This window comes from Gavia stellata, chromosome 16 (assembly GCF_030936135.1).
Source record: "Gavia stellata isolate bGavSte3 chromosome 16, bGavSte3.hap2, whole genome shotgun sequence".
Lineage (NCBI taxonomy): Eukaryota > Metazoa > Chordata > Aves > Gaviiformes > Gaviidae > Gavia > Gavia stellata.
In genome coordinates, this window is record NC_082609.1 from 8,165,802 (window position 1) to 8,183,300 (window position 17,499).

Sequence of the window (17,499 nt, forward strand, 5' to 3'; positions counted from 1 at the left end):
TCAGACAGCCCAGCAGCAAAGCAAGACACTGCTCTCTGAACTCTACTTCACCCGGTTCCTCCCTCGCTTGCTCTCCTGGGCAAACCCACGCGCCAGCTCCAGGCTGAAATCCGGGACTCCCAGAACTGACCCTTTTTTTTTCCAGTTTCCAACAAATTAAGCAAGCAAACATCAGATTTGCAACTGGGCGTGCTGGGGCACAGCAGTCCATGAACGCCTCCCCTTTGCCTCTACCTTGGTAATAGGGGGACCCCCGATACCACCCCTCCGGTCCTGGCCCACCGGGATGGTGATCACACAGCTCAGGCCAAGGAATTTATGGCTGTTATTTCCCTTCTGCCGCCTGTCTGTGATAGGACAGAGCTCAGCCTCAGGTCTCCGTGGGAGGATGAATCTGCCTGACTCCTCTGAAGCTTTCAGGTGTTTTTCCCAGGAGGGAGAGTCTGGGGGAACCCCATGGGAAGTCTTTGTCTTGCAGTGCTGTGTACTGCAAGATGATGGTTATTAGCACACTCGAAGAAGCTGCCAGTTATCTTTCATCCTGCTGTATCCCCTGGGAATAAGGCAGAAACCTCTACACAGTGCCTTGCTCAATAGGCTCAAATCTTAACCATAGGGCTGCTGAATTATGAATCCTCAGCATTAGTAACAACAATGTGATACAACAACCATAGCCTGGGGTGTCTTTGTTGTCTCGTGACAGCCCTGCAGACTCACTTTCTAAGCAACACAGGTATGGGACATGCAGAGTTTTGCTTCCTAGGCTTCCTCCAAAGGCAGCATCATCCCTCCTCCCTTCCTACCCCCACCCCAGCCCAGCGCTGGTGCCTCCACGTCCTCCTCCCTGGTCCTCCTCCCTGCAGAAGGAGCCCCGGGAGTGCAGGCAGATTGACAGCACTGAGAGCTTGTCACAGTGAGTTTTCCTGATGGCCCGAGGTTAATCACCACCTCTCACGCACACAGCCACTTAAGGTTGTTCTTCGCTGCCCCAGGAGACTTGTGACCAGCTGGGCAGGAGGAGAGGAAGGAGGAGGATGGGTGGGATGGACTGCAGACTGCAGGGGAAGGAGGAGGAAGGGCGTTTGGGACCTTCAGGATGAAGGCAGCACTCTGCGTGCTGAGCTTCAGCTCTCCAAGTGCAAACGTCTGGTCCAAGTGAGTCACCACAGCATCTTCCGTAGTCGGTGAAGGAAAAAAAACCTCTGAAGGAGCATCTGCCTGTTAGAAACACCTATCGGGACAGGGCCTTCCAGAGAGACGACTGCCTCTTCATTGACCTCCAGATAGTCTGTGTGTACTTCCATATGTTAGAGTTAAAAAATAATGGGATTTCGGTCAGACTACAAGGTTCAGCTGATGGGAGGGGAGCTGTACAATTCCTTACACAATGTCTTTGTGTCTCTCAGAGGCCAGAAGCATTAGCAGACTCTGAAGCAATAGAAAGAACCAGAGCAACCCTGGGGACACTGGGCAGGAGAAAGGAAACAGGACGGTATCCAAACCTCTGGCTTTACAATATGAGTTCATCTCTAAAAGATAAAAAAAACGGGTAAATACACCAAGCAGCTAAGCAACTCCATCACTGACTGATGGCTACCTGGAGTCAAACAACAACCTGGGGGTGTGAAGCTCCTTGAAGATGCGGAGGGGATGTCTTTGAGACACAGCAGAAGTGCTGACCTGACCTGGTACAACTCATCCCGCGGGCCTAAGCAGTGAGCTCCCGGCGGCTCTCAGCTCTCCCAGTGCATCGCCACAGGTCAGCGCCGCAACTCCAGCGGGCACCTGCCCTCCCAATCTCATCTTCTTGTCCCATCCCACACCATGTCTGCCTTGCTTTTCTGCTTCTCAGACACTGTTTTTTCTGCCTTTCCTTTTAGAGACAGAAAATAAAGGACAAAGGACCTGGTTTCCTTCTGGCTCTTGAAGACAAGAGCCCTTGGAGGACCTATTTTAAGAACAGAGAGCCTTCCCCCCGCTGGAAAAGCGGCTCAGCAAGGGCAGCAGGCTCAGTGCCGTGCCCTCCAGTCGGGCACTTGAGACACCTGCTAGCAGCCACTTCAGCCACCAAATGCTCATCCGGCAGCAGCAGAAATCAATGTCTGCAAGACATGCTCCAGCAGGATTCATGGGGAAGGTGGGGAGATTCGTGTCCTGGGGAGAAGCCCCTGCCGCACACCCCCTGCACCAGCTCGCTGCTCAGGCGGCAGCAATGCCACCTTCTCCCCGGCGTTGGCACCCCATGGGCGATGGGAAAGGGCACCTGCTGGGTGGCTTGGATCTCCTCTGAGGCTGAACATCTCACACTTTCAGTCCACGGGGCTGAAGAGGCAGGAGGTTCCTATGAGAAAGGCTGCCCAGGCTCCCCTCGCTGATGAAAAATCCTGAAGCTGATTTTATGTCAGATGCAGAAGACAGGGCAGGATCCCGCAGAGGCCATTTGGCGCATCTCGCCCTGTGCTTAGCCCAAGGCTTGTGCTCCGGGGACATGTCTCACCTTGGAAAGCCCTGGTGTGTTCGCTCCAGCCCTGCCTGGCAAGTCATTCCCCGCATTTTTAATTTTCCGCTTGGGAAGGTGCTTCTTGACATCTGTTCTGAATTTGATTCTCCTCTGTTTACATTTTACAGCTCTTGCTCCTCTCCCCTTGGTGGGGCTGAGTGCAGTAACTCGAGATGATATTATCCGTATCACTTAAGTTTTTATGCTCTTCACTTAAATTTTCTCATTACCAGCTTTATTTTTCCCTTTCTCTTGGCTGTCTTCAGCACTAGATATTTTAGTGCTGGGTTAAGCATCTTTATCCTTTTTTCCCTCTTCCATAAGGTTATTTTTTTAATGGTGTAAGCGGAGCTTATCACACTTAGCAAATAACCTGTTAAAGGAGAGCTTGAGCACATAAGTGTTCTTGATCTACTGCAGATCCACCCTGAAGAAGACCTCGGACCCAAGCGATGCTCTCTCATCCCGGAGTGCATCCAGCAAGCTGACAGAAGAGCAGACCTCTCCTACAGGTTCAGCTCAGTGATGCACAAACTACTCATGTTCATAGGAAAGCTGCAAACCTCCCTCAAAATCAGCCCTATGTTGCTCTCATATATGCATTGGAGAATCTGTTTTAAGTTCCTCCTTACTAAAACCATGCGAGCCCATGGCAAGCACATTTTGAAAGCTGGTACCTGTTCCAAGCACTAATGGCTGCTACGGGAAATAGTCAGAAAAGTGAGGCTGAAGGCTAAGATGTTCAAAGCTGCCTTAATTATTAGAGCGTGAGCTTCCAAATCCCTCGAGAAGCGCAGAAAATGTTGGCCTCAGAATTCACGGTGTGCTCAGAGGAGCAGGAGCCAGGGAGTTTTGGGGACATCTTGACTGCAGTCTGCCTGGCTGGCTCTGCCGGACTTGGAATCAGTCCGATTCATTGCAGCAGCTCTGAATTCAGAGCAGAGGGAGCAGACAAGGCTCATTGCCTATTCCAGCCAGAAAGACTGCAACAACAGTTGCCGTTTTCATTTTTTTTTTAAATAAGGTTACTTGAGTAGATGGCCAGGAATAGACCGTCTGTCTCCTCATCCCCAAACTGAGCCCTGCTGACAATTAAGCACAAGCTATCAGGGCTGCTTTGGGAAAACAGCGCTAGAACTAAAGCAGCTGGATGTGGTTTTGTGCAAGGCTTTGCCTGGAGAATCGGGGTCCTCGCCGACCACCGAAGCCCGGAGGGGAGAGCAGGGACCGTTCAGTCCCTGCAAAGTGCAGCAAGGGCTTTTTCTCCTCAACCACTAATGGTGCGGCTGTTTGGGCAGCCTGGCCCAGAGGTGGGCGAGGGATTCAGGTGACTCCTGGGGAAAAGCACGTTCGCATGCAAAGCAAATCTCTGGATACGTTGGTGTAACTGTTTGCAATGTGGAATGCATGAGGCTCACATCCCTCCTTGCTTCACGCTCTGTTCCAGCATTTCTCCTCCCAGCAAGCCACCACCGCCTCGTCCTCCAGAACTGTGCTTCAACTTAGACATCAGCAATTTCCCCTGCCACAGGCGATCAGTGAAATTACCCACCTGATTTAAGGCCAGGAGAGTTAAGAGAGTGTTACACTCTGGGAAACTCTTTCAATAGCTTGGTTGCTTTTGCACCTCTCCAGGCTGCTGGCGGACCCGGCTGCTCCTTCCACTTTGCACCAGGCTGGAGGAGCAACCGCTGGCGATGGCACTGTTTTCCAAGCAAGACCCCGAGCATCCTCCACCAGCATCCAGCTTCAGCCGCCTTCTCCTGCCCCATGCTGCTGGGCTCTGTTTGTCCGAAGCAAATGCAGGCAGATTTCCCTGTTGACCGCGGGGGTTTTGCTTGCTCAGGTGGATCCACTGGGAATATCAGCATTCTTACTGTATTTATTTCTCTGCTAAAAGCTGTGCATAGGTCTGTCCTGTGCAGATAAACCCCTAGGTCAGTCACGCGGCAGATAACTCCCTACTTTGTTTCCCAGCCAGGGGCAAGGATTCATGGATGTTGGTGCTGTCTCTCCATTCCTGGGAGGGATGGGGAGAGGGTTGGATGCCCTCCTGCAGTGCCAGGGATTGCAATTTCTTTTTAAAAGCCTGTAATCATCCTCACTTCTGTGAGCTATTCAAGCATTTGCATTGTTTCATAGCATCTCGAGTGCCGGCTGAAAACAGCTCCAGGTTTCGGGGGAGCCCCGCAGGATCGCTGCGGGGGGCCGTGCCAGCAGGCACCCCCCGCTGAGCAGCAGAGGAGGGCTGTGCTCCTGCAAACAGGTGAGCGGGTTCCTGGGCATTGCCTTTTATCGGGAAAGAAAAAGAGGGAAAAAAACCCCCAACAAATCAATTCTGTTCACATGAGATTTGAGCTGGAAGGATAAAGAAATGCCATGGAAAAAAAGTCCTGTTGTGACACAGCCACGGCTGAGATTCATTCATTTTTAAAAATATTTTTTTTCTTTTCTCCTCCTGGTTAAAAATGAGATTTGCAGAAAAGAGAAAGCATCACCTAGCATACAAACATCTAGTCAAAAACCCACCCAAAGGATAAGTGGAGGAGTTGACTTTCCTACGGGTGCAGCTATCTGACACAGGGCACAGTGAGGACATGGAGACCTGGACCGGAGCATCCCACTCTCTCCCCTGTAGCGGCAACATGTACCTGCAGCACCCGTGAACCCGAGAAAAAAACCTAATAGGCTCTTGTGTGGTATTTTGGTCCCCATTGCTATCAGAGGCAGATATGCCATCCCTCTAGCAGTATTTTCTCCCTCTAACCCATGCCACCAGGCTGGCACAGCAGCTGGGGGCACAGAAAGCCAGGTCTTGCCTCACTCATGCCCACTCATCAGGAGAGAGGGGATCCCATAACCGTTCAGCTCTCTTGCAGGGATGCAGAGGACCCACTGCTTTCCATTACCCACCCCTGTAGGGGTCCCAAGGTCAGAATCCGGCCCTTCACATGAGTCAGTCCTTGCCCTGAGGAGCTGTAGCCAGAGGAGACCAGAAGGCAGGAGAGCACTGGTTCCCTGTGTCTTTGCCATCTCATTTCCATGCTGTCATGCCATCTGTGGGCTTTATCCCAGGAACTCCTGTCACATCCACTCCCATTAGCATTTTGCAATGCTCACTTGCCCTCTCCCAGCATCTGCTGACCAAGTCCCTCTGGTCACCCCTGCTCCTCATCCTTCATCCAAGGCTTCATCACGCCGCTACCCACTTTTGCTGCACTCTGCCCTGCAGCATCTCAACACACGAGCTGCAAACCGGGCGACCCAGCTTGCTAGCAAAGAGAGCTTCCAAATGGGGATTGAGCTGCTATTAATTTGTCCTATATTTGTTTTGAAAGGATGCCTGGGAAAGGTACACCATTTCCCTTTCCAGTTAGAGGCTTAACAGCCACAGGCTTTCTTCTTTCTCAGAAACACAAATCCATGTTTATTTTGTATGTACCTAATGAATCCCCAAGGCATTGCATCCAACAGGCCAAAATCAGAGCTCCATCTCCACGAAAACACTTCAGGAGAAAGAGGAGAGGGAGAAATGCTGGATCTTTAATAGAAGAAACACATTATTTATTTGGGACCAAGGCAGCTCATGGGGTATAAATGATCTTATTTGGTAATCCCAACGGGATTCACTCTGTCTTAAAATGGGAAGGAAAGAGCTGGAGCATCCATTTCCAATGTGACCACCAAGGAGCAGCCAGACTTCAATTCCTGTGAGGCTCTTCAGAGGGTTTGATTGTTCAGGATGCTCTCAAATACAAAATACTGATCCACCTACAGCACTGGCCATATTCTGTTCCCAATTAAAACTTGTTCAACTCTGCTGAAGTCAATTTACAAGGCAAACATTTAATTTAGCAAGCAGGCTCACAATCCTAAATTTAAACATATGTCAAGCCAGCTAGTAGCTTTGTTTTGATTAACTCTCAAACTTTGTGGCTGTCATTTCTTTATATAAATGAGGATGTTCTGCCAAGGGCAGACTGTAATCCTATGTGCATACCTACAAAACCACCTGCTATTTCACAACCACTTTTCAATGAGCTCTTGCAGAGGCAAGGGGATGTGGATGTTATTATAAGGGTCCATATGGCAGTACGATGGCACTGCAGTATTAAATCAGAGGTAGTGTAGCTTTCCAGCCTCGACTCTCACAGTACCAGGTAACAGTATATGTAGCTTTATTGTTGTACAGTTTTAGTGGCTATGCATTATTCAACAGTGGACAAAGTCTCTGCACTGCCGGAGGTGATTCAGTGATGATAAAAGGAACATGTTTTGCTCTAAAGGCAGGAGCGAAGGGATTTCATGGGTCGGTATCTTCTCCGCCCACAGAGGAACAATGGAAGCATTAACATTTCTAGTAAACAAATCAGCTGGCGACAAATTCTCATCGATAATTAAAGTGAAAGTACAAGCTGCTTTGACATCTAGTTAGTCTTAGGAACTGTAACCTGCTCTCTAAATTAAACGCTTTCCTTGATAATTTGGCTCTTGCAGCAGGCACTGAAATCTGCTGGAAGATGCCATCTAGTGGGTTATGGAAGTTTATTTAAGTTTAAATCCACTTGCTGGTGTGGGGCAAGGGTGGCCAGAACTGCAAACGTTGGGGTGTGTAATGGTTTTCGTACACTGCCTGTTGTTGTTATAGGAAATAAAAGTTTCCCCTCGGGGGTTTATGTTGGAAGAGACCTCATATTTATTTTGCCAGTCCCCGCCGCAGGGCACTGGATTGTCACAGCTTGGCTCTTGCCATCAGCCGAGCCGCACGGCTGTCCCGCTGGCAGGGCACCTGCCCAACCACGAGGGCTGTTTGCTCTTCGTTTAGGAAACGAATCCACTCCTCATTTTTGGAAAAGCTGTACCACCGTTGTTTTCTTCTTAAGAAAAACCACCATTCCATGCCTATAAAGTATCTAGCTTACGTTACAGAAGCAGCCACTTAATTGGTACCCAAATGAACAGCATTCCTTTTTAATGGGAGCCATCGCTTGGGAATTGATTTGGAGCAATCACACACACACACAGAATGACACAGAATCATTAAGGTTGGAAAAGACCTGTAAGATCATCAAGTCCAACCATCAACCCAACACCACCATGGCCACTAAACCATGTCCCACAGTGCCACATCCACATGTTCCTTGAACACCTCTAGTGGTGGTGACTCCACCACCTCCCCGGGCAGCCTGTTCCAATGCTTCACCACTCTCTCCGGAAAGACATTGTTCCTAATATCCAGCCTGAACCTCCCCTGGTGCAACTTGAGGCCATTTCCTCTTGTCCTATCACTTGTTACTTGGGAGAAGAGGTGAGGCCAGGTAAGGAGACGCACCTCCATCCATGGAGCGCTGTGGACACACTCGTGTCTCCCAGTCGCCGTGTGTCCCTGGGGCGAGCTGCAGCCCTTTGGGGAGCCCCCACCCCAGAGCCCAGCCCAGGCCCCGGGCCCCGCTTAACCCCGGGGGCCGAATCCCTCTCGCCGTTTCCCCCCCACCGGTCTCCCCCAGTTCTGGCCCCATCCCACCGTGCTCCATGCCTTGCAAACCACCTACATTATTTTGGGAGACCATTAACCGGCGCTGGGGGCCTGCTCACCCCGCAGCACCCAGCCGGCTTCTGCCGCAGGGGCCGGCGCTTAACGGCCGTGGGCATTGCCGCCGGGCTGCTAATTGCCGGGCTGCTAATTGCCGAGCCTCTGGGGAGCAATTAACCGCCTCGGCGTCCCCCACCGACGGCCGGCCCGGACCCCGCTCCCTGCCCTCTCCCGCGGCGCCCACCCAAGCACCCGCCGGGGCCACGGCATCCTTTGACAGTCGTTATTCGAGAGTCATTAAGGGAGAGTCATTAGCGGGGAGGAACAGGGGCGGGGGGACCAGAGCAGGGGGCGCGGGCTCGGCGGGGCGGGGCGGGGCGGGGCGGGGCGGGGCCGCCCTCCCGCCGGCGGCGGTGGGCGGGGCCGCAGAGGCCACGCCTCCCCCGCGCGCGGAGCAGAGCGGAAGTGCCGGAGTTGCCGCCCGCCGCTGCGGCCGCGGGCGCTGGGGAAAGTTGGGCTCCCTCAGGGCGGCGGCGGGGGCGGCCGGGCCGGGCCGCGCTCCCTTCCTCCTCCGTCTCCTCCTCCCCGGCGGCGGCTCCGATGCGGCGGAAGCAGAAGCGGCTGCTGCAGGCGGTGGGGTTGGCGCTGGCCGCCCTCGTCTTCTTGCCCAACGTGGGGCTCTGGTCCCTCTACCGCGAGCGGCAGCTGGAGGGCGGCGGGGCGGCCGGCGGGGAGGGGGCCGCCGCCGCGAGGCCGCCGGGGGCAGCGGCCGGCGAAGCGCCGGTGAGTGGCGGCGGGGCGGGCGGGGGGGGGGGAGAGCGAGCACGGAGTGTGGGGGCTGAGCGGTCCCCCGTGTGCGGGGGGAGGCGGGAGCCGCTGGTGAGGGCCGGGGTGCGAGCGGGGCGGGTGCTCCCGTGGGAGCGGGAGCAGCCGCCTTCGCCTGAGCCGAGGGCAGGGGGGTTTGTGTAGGGGGTGGGTGCGCCCTTCTCCCTGGGCACACGGGGGAAGGCTCGGCCGTGGCTGGGGGGGCGGGAAGCAGCAGCCGCCCCGTTAGAGAGGAGGGGGCGAGGGAGAGGAGTGCGGGAGGTGGGCTCCTGTGCCCCTGAGAAGGAGCTGCTGTTCTGTAGCCTGCGTCTGGGTTGGAGCGGGAACGCGAGTTCTTTCTTGGCAGTTCGCGGGGAGCGGGGGGTCTGCTTGCCGTTTTTGGCTGAGCCTGGTAAGGGAGTAAAGCGAGATCTTTGCTCCTTGCTCCAAGGAGTAAGGAAGCGGAGCTTGTCCCACGCTTGCAAAGAAAAGGACAGTAATTCTGTCTCCCAAGAGTGTGTCTTCTGTGCCATTTCTCCTCACCTGCCTTGGAAAGGTGCAGGGAATGAGCATCACCCGTTACCTCCGGGTCCCCGCAGAGCTTAAGGCAAGGGCTAGCAGAAAGTACCAGGTGGAGCTTGAAGGTGATGTCTGTGTACTGATTCTCCTTTGGGAAAAGAGGTGCGGATAACTCTTCCTGAGAGAGGCAGAGGATGCCTGCTGGATATGTGGCCTGATGATGTTGCAGCACATGACTGCATTCCTTTCTTGTCCCACTGGTGTAGTAGTAAATTTAACATACAAAGCCTTCTGCTTAGTGCGCGAGACAGGGCGGCAAAATCACCCAAATTAGACGTTTGGAAGCTCAGTTTAGCTGCCTTTACTTTGGGCTACATAATTGCTTTTTCCCCTTCTGGGTTTGGCCTTGTACCATTAAGAATGATTGGGACTTGAAAGCTTGAAATGTCAGCGTGTAACAACTATCAGTTCAGCGGCCACTCCACAAGGCTCTGCTTGTTCAAAATCACTTAAAACTCTTAGTTGTCTAAATCTTTCCCTCCTTGGAGACTTGCCGCTATGACTGCACCATAAAGGTGGAGAAACCTACTGTGGCAATTTCTGCTCTGAGGGAGAGAAGGCTCTTAAAAAGAGATGTAGTCAAACAGAGGCTGAGCTCTTCCTTCCCGGAAAAAAATGTTTTTTTCAAATTCAAGCATATAGTGCAAGTCTAGGTATAACCATGATCGTATCCTTGTAATGTCCCATGCTCGTAGGGAAAGGGGTCAGCTGTTACCTGCCATAACACATAAAATTGTAGTAGATCCTCAAACCTGCACAGAAATCCCTTTAACGTAGACAGTGATCATTACGTGCCTGGAGTTTCCGATGTTACTGCCTTATGCTTGTGTTTCTGTTGGATGCAGGGAATCTATTTTGCATGGCTGATAAAAATCAAGCCCTATAGTCCACTGCTCCATAGCTTCACGTGATATGGTGTTATAGCGAAATGATGACCATTGTAACATCACGTGTCTTCCAGAGGTTATGAGGAGAAAGTTGGTAATTATTCTTAGGAAGCTTCAAAGTTCCTTGTTGGAGGTAGCAGTTAATTCTGGTTAAACATATAAGGGATGAAAAATCAGTGACAAGCTGACTTTTTATTTTTGGTCTTCCAAAATTGTCCTTGTACTGTGGGCTCTGGGTAGCTGTAAGCCAGGCAGTTCCTACGGTGCAGTGCATCACTGCTGATTTCTGTGTATGTTCAGTCGTGGTATTTAGATATCCCGTATTGCCTGTGTTGTACAGAATGTTGACTCCGTTTTTCTTTGTGTGTTTGAAGTATGGCAGCTGTCAGTAAATTGAGATCTGCTTCTGTTTTGATGGTGTGTTGAGCTGGGCAGGAAACGTCTGTGCAGCTTGCAGGAGAATTTGCAGTAAAACCTCTCTGCACTTGTGTAAATCAGAGTTACTGGGTTTTAGGCTGAAGGCTTCATCTTCCAGAATAATTAACGTGGAGTTATGGGCTGCAGTGGGTCTGTGTGTGAAGATACACTTGTATCATATGCCTATTTTTTGAAGGATTTGGCCCTGAAATAATAGCTCCTGTTACACTGAGCAAGGGAAAACATACCCTAAAGGACAACTGGCTGTCTTGGTAAAAATAATTTAAGATGAAGCAGAATAAAGACAAACCTCTTTTTTTTTTTTTTTTTACACTGTTTTCATAGAGTTATCTGCCAGCTGACTGCAGAGAGTTTTTTGGGCATCCTCAGATTCAGTGGTTCCAGCCTGTCTTCCTTGGTCCTGACAAGCATTCATGGGTTTTGTACTTACTAATCAACTTCCGGCTTGTAAATGAATATGCTGTTTGTCTACTTGTTCACGAAGCCATTCGGACGAGTTGACTTCTTAATACCAAAACTCTACATGATAGGAGGCTATATTATCAAAAATTACGTTCATAGCAGTCAGAAAATATTTTCTTCTGTTTCTGGCTTTATTTTGCCTTTTTGTGCAGGCTAATCTTTGAATTGAGGACATTTTGGATGCGATACAGAATTGAGCTTTTCAATGAAATCTCTGTCCATGTTCATTCTTTCATTTTTAAGTGGTGTCTGCTTTTTCACTCAGTAATCTCATCTTTCAGAGTAACAGTAAAAGGGGGAAAAAGTTTTAAGAAACAGCTGAATTAAAGCTATAAAAACAAGTCCTAGGACATAGAGTTGTGATGCTAACATTTTGAAGTTAAAAACCTGCTAGGAGTTTGTTTCGTTGTCTATCTTGTGCTGCATGTTATCTTCAAAATGGCAACGTATCAGTGTAGGCGATTTTGCCTTATTTAATCTTTCTAGTGCCTGAAACAAATGTGTCAGAAAATTAAGCAATCAGAAGCCATGTAAATATATTCTAGGAAAGATTATGCTAAATGGTTTCTGCAGAAGTGCCTAGACAGCTAATTGCTTCTGTATTTACATGTTCAGGGGAAACATTATGGTGGCTGAAAATAATGTATTGCTTTAATAAGGTGGATTAGGTCTGTGTTCTTTCCTTCTGCCTTTGGGTTTGTTCTTCTGCAGCTCTGTTGGGTGCTTCTTGCTCCGTAGAGAAGGGATGGCCTTAAGTCATCAAGGTCTTGGCCTCAAGGTCGTGCTGCAGATCTCTTTAGAAAAGCTGATGCATTGAGTTGCTCTTCACTACAGCTGCATGCTCAGAAGTGTCCTTTATCAGTGTGTATGTACGGTCGCTCAGCAGATGATATGAACTAGGAAGTCCTTATTTCATGGTGTGTGTAACAGGTTTGGTTAGTGTCGTGGCTTTAAATGGGAATGATGGTATCGAGGTACTGAAGTGTTTCTGCTGGCAGCAAAAGTATTAGCTTAGAAGCTTCTTATACTTCATGATTGTACTTTTTTGCTCACCAGTATGTGTGTATCCATATGCTCATGTAATGCAGATTGACTTTTGTGTAGTTTCATCTTTTCCTTTTTTTAACGAGTATTCAATAGGTAAAAACATATGATCTGTAGGTGTGGGGGTAGGAAAAAGCAAGAGAAATGCAGCTGTTCCTTTTGTCTCTTGAATCTCTGCTGTCTGCCTCAGAGGCTGCTGGGCATCCTCAGCAGAAATGTTTAATTGATGTGTAGTCCTGCAGTATGTAAAACACAGATGAATTAGTTTGTGGGCTAGTGGTTTATGCTTGGGCTAATGCAAATATTTACGTGACTTCCAGTGCTCTGCAGAGATACTACTCTGTAGCTGTCTGGTCAGGCTGGAGATCTGTGCTCTGCCTGATACCTGCTGTTACGGGAATGTGTCATTTGAACTTGGAGAGATAGTAAGCTTGAACATCTCTTTCTTTGAATTGCTGGCTAAAAGCATTGTAGCAAATTAGCTGCCTTTCATTGCATGCGTTTTTATCTGATATGATGCATGCTTTATGGAGTCACCCTGTAGCTTTTTGTCATAGTAATTTGTGCTCTATAAATTCACTTGCGAGCATGATGGAAGTATATAAATCACATAGGTGATTGTGTGGTGCCCTCTGCTGCCAGCCGGCTGAAGTGGGATGTACCTGCCTGCTGGTAGGTTGTGAATGAGAAACCAACTGCAAACTTGTGATTGAAAAATGGTTCGCGAGAATGGTCCTCTTGGAAAGTTTGGGGTCGTTAATTTTGCCTTTAGTGTAATTAAGCTTAAAGTTTCCAGCTGGTACTGCTGAAAATGCAGCCCTGACGATGAGCTGAGTGTGGAGCGATGTTGTGCTGCCTTCCAGACTGCTGCTGCTGGTCCTGTCCTCCTCAGCAGAGGAATATGATCAGCTTTGCCATTCCGGCCTGGGGGCAGCTATGAAGCTGTCAAGGATTGTCAGCTTCATGTTGCGGCTGCCGAAAGCTAATAAGGAAGAGGGTGGTTTAGCAGACTCTGTGCTGCCAAGGCTGGGGAGGGAGGAGAAGGGCTTGGGAAGAGTGAGAGCAAAACCTTTCTGCTCTTTGCCAGCCAGAGGTAAATGGAAAAACCGACTTACTGTACTTTCTAGGCAGATTTCTTTGGCAGTTAGACTGGTTGTGCCCTAGACCTTGATGCTGTCATTGAACTCTGGGGCTTGGCTCCTCTCACACCTCTTGGAGACTGCCATGTTGGCAATTGTATTTGCTAGTCACTCATCAGCTGATATAAAAGCAAACTTTGAAAAGATTATTTTGGTAAGCACAGTGTAAAACAATTGGCATCTAAGGACCAAAATGCAAGTGCTAGAGCTGAACAAGCCTGCTTTAATGCAAGAGTGACTGATTTCCAGTATGGGCTACTCTAAAGTTGATCACTTCAGTGCCTTTGAAAAACGAGCATGTTTTCTTGGACTAGGTAAGTGTGGACCACACTTCTGATTAGCAAACTGAGCTGAAGTGAATGTGAAAAGGCTAAACCATCTCACAGCTGTGAAGTGCAAAGTAAAATTTGGAGAAGATGTTTATTAAGAAACTGGAGCTTTCAGTGGTCTTCACTCAGGGTCTCATTATTCCATCTGGTGATCTTCACTGTAACAGCAACACAGAGCTGAATGAACAAATGGACTGTATTCTAGGTCTCCTATGCTGTGTGAAATTAAAAGGTTTATTATACTTGTTCTTTAGGGGAGGTTATCTCTATCATGGAACAGGTGCTTCTGTTATTGGACAAGTGGTTCTGTGTTTTGCCATTCAAGCGTGTTCTGTATGCAGTTCTTAATAGCTGCAATGGTTACCTTTCTTCATGGAAGGAAGATTTCAGCAGGAAAACTTCTTGGCTCCTGGCATCTGGACTTTTTAGGTCACCAGTGAAAACCATAATCATACAGTGATCTCCAGAGCTGTATGTTTTTCTTGTATGAAGATGAATTGAATCTTGAGAGACAGCAAGATTTAAGAGCAACTATTATTACAAATTTTCTGGCAGATAACTGATGTGTATTTGACTAAGCGGACTGATAAACTAATGGAAAGTTTCTTACCACCAGTGAGGAGTGTTGGTGAAATTAGGCAGAAAAATGCTATCAACCAGACTTTCAGTTTGTATAGTATCATCTTCCACTCCCTGTTTAAGTGCAGTTACAGGCATCGCTATAAAAAGATAAAGAACTGTCGTTAACCTTCCTGTCAGTCTTGTATTTGCTTCCCTGTGGAGCCAACTGTAACCTTACTTACATTGGGTAACAACAGATCCTGTATAACTTCAACTTTGAGGGAATTGTTATCCAGGTGTGAAAGCAATCTGCATACTGCTCCTGTTTCTTTGCAACCTTTTCCTATACCAGATGACACAGGCAGCTTCCTTCTGGAAAGTAAAGAGCTGGTGGGGTGCATTAGGAGTTTTAGGAGGTATTCCACTGTGTGCTTGAAATATCACTAGGGAAAAAAAAGAAATTGTGCTGCAGAAACTTGTTTTGATCCACTATGAAAGCAGGCGTTTCAACCTGCTAGCTTGGTATCCTGTTGACTTTAGCAGAGCTGTCGTTGATAGGGTTTTATGGAGTGCACCTTAACTGGAGTGCACTGTGCTGAGTTTCATGGTATTTCAGGATGGTGTAAATGCTTATGTAAACAAAGCTGCTGTGATATTTACCATCAGAGGACTCTCTCTATACTGTCCATCATCCTTCCTGTTTTCCATCCTGTTAACTCTGTAACCTCTAAGTTACACCACTTTAAATTGTTTGATACCACCATGAATAATGCACGATACTGTGTAGACACAAGGAGAGAGGTGGCTTTAGTGACTTTGTGCATATGAAATCTTTTAATAGTAATAGGTACTCAGGTTAAGCGACCTGAGTGTATGTATAGATTTTCTTCTGGATCACCATAGCTGAATGGATTAAAAACTGGCTACACTGCGATGGCAACCAGACATTAATGATTATTTAAATAATCACTCATTTGAATATTATTTAAATGTTACTTAAATCAGACTGAGGTAGATTGGGTTAAAGCTGAATAGTCACTTTTTGTTAACTTTGTATCTATCTGTTCCTATTCTGGAATCAAATCAGGAACAGCCTTCTGCTCTGGATTTGCACTTTGTCTTAACCTGAGTTAATGTCCCTGGACAGAATGGTGTCTGTCACTCCCAGTGCAGTTTGGCCACCTGTGTATTCCTTCTAGGTATAGCTTGGCCTGGGATTCCTCTGCCTCTAGAGAGAAGTATAAAAGACACTCTGACTTGACTTCAGGTCCCAGATTGTTTGCAAAACTGATAGCTGTTGGTGGGGATTTTTATCAGTTGACAGAAAGTGTGAATCTGTTTATCAGATTTCAGACTCCTGAACAAATACTGATGCTCGATTCACTTTCAGGAGTGTAACAGCATCACGCTTTATTTCCAAATCCAGGGATAATAGTCCCCCCTTTCTAATTTTAAATTTTTATGTTCTACTTTTGGACAGCCTTTCATCTTGTTTGCAATGAATAAACTTTCAAATTCTCTGTTATCTCTTTAAGAGTCTACTTGTGGTTTTACCTTCAGATCTGGCATGCTGCTCATGACTTCTTACAACCCAGGGAGCTACGAACTGTTACTGGTCCTGCTTTATTCAACATGAAGCACAACCTCTCAGTGGTAATGGTATCTTTTCTATCAGTGTTACCCTGGCTAGATAATGGATAGGTAACAAGGATAGGAGTGTTCATCTACACAGCTTTGTTAAGAATATGAGTAGTACTGGATATCAATTTATGGCTGACTTGTCAGACTGTGCCTCTTTGTTAGATGTAAAGGGTCTGGCAAACGATTGGAGAAAGCTACAGATGAGTAAATCAATATGTAGCACAATAAGTTGCAAGGCAGCACCTCCTTTTCAAATGCCTGGGTAGAAGAGTAACTTCTACTGTGTCTGAGATCTGCTAGCAGCTCAGCATCCAAAGTCCTATGCACCCCCTAAAATGTAAGAAATATGTCACTTGACATGTCTCCTTATTGTTCATAAACTTGATAAAGCTTTAAATTGCCACTTCAAAGAAGGGAGGTCTACCATTTCTTGGTCCTTAAGTTTGCTTTTCTTTCTAAATAATTAGCTCTTTTCTCTGCCCTCTTGCAGTTCCTCCATTTTCTCTAATCTTAGCTCCAGGGTTAAAAGAGAGCTCTCTAGAGCATATATCTATAATTAAGGCCTTTTAACCACAGTTACAGTGGAGTATAAGCAGTGCTCCAATTGCCAATACCCAGGGAAGAAACTTGCCACAGTAGAAAAGCTGTTGATTTTATTGTAACTGAACTCTCTGCTATTCCAGTCATGGTGTTCCCTCTGATACTGCTTCGTGCCTTCCCACTTTAATAAGTTATCCTTCTCAGGTTGATGACCATTAGTGGCATATCTTCCATAGCTCACAAGAATAAAAATATTTCATTTATTCCACCTGTCTCTTTCTTGGAAACACAGGCTGCCAGCTATTGCGAATAGTGTCCCTCATGAGTGTATTCAGAAAGCTTGAGGAAATGTCATCCAGCTCGTTTCAAAGGTCTGACTTCTTTGGGTCTTACTGCAGCTCTGTCCAGGTATCTGAACTAAAACACAGCTTTCATTAACTGTACTGATGGTTGGTGGCATTCAGCAGACTTTCCTCTTTTGGAGGTCCTGATGTAAACACATGAATGTGTTGCAACCAATGTGAGTCAGGGATGAAATTCCTCACTTACTCTAGGTGCTCTCAGAGGTCTTACAACTACAGTGGACAAGAGCACACTTAGAGGCTATTACTAAGTGGTAGCTGATGGCTTAAAATTTGCACCCTATAAAACTTGGTTTATATTACTATATCCTTTGCTTTTCTGTATTACTGAGTCAAACTGTAATGATAAGCAGTTTAAATATATGAAGGGTTTAAAATGGAAACCCTATTTTAGGTGAGTTGGTGTAGCTCCTGTGGGTATTATGATTCTTTCCTCAGCCAGAAATAGAAAGCAAAGGAAGGGGAAGAGGATGGAGTCGGGGAAGGCTTGACTGCGTAGCACCACCCAGCCTGGTGGTGAAGTTCACTCTTAATGTTTACTTGGTGACTGTGTCTTCCACTCTCAACTCCTTGCTAATTTTTCAGCTGTAGTAATACTTTTTTCTTCCCAATGCGCACAAGTAGCAGAAAGCTACTTCTAAAAACTGTCTTTCAAAACAGTGAATGCTGGCATCCTTCCC

At 47.8% G+C, this 17,499-nt stretch overlaps 1 protein-coding gene across 2 annotated transcripts in view; it reads left to right on the forward strand.

Moving 5' to 3' along the window:
• The first annotated feature begins 8,633 nt into the window (after positions 1–8,633).
• Positions 8,634–17,499, forward strand: part of GALNT10 (polypeptide N-acetylgalactosaminyltransferase 10) — an 87,945-nt gene continuing 79,079 nt past the window's right edge. Inside the window, exon 1 of one of the 2 annotated variants that reach the window (XM_059825358.1) lies at positions 8,634–8,810. In XM_059825358.1, the coding sequence (XP_059681341.1) occupies positions 8,634–8,810 (177 nt within the window). The remainder of the gene's footprint in view (positions 8,811–17,499) is intronic. The other variant, XM_059825359.1, reaches the window with a different exon arrangement.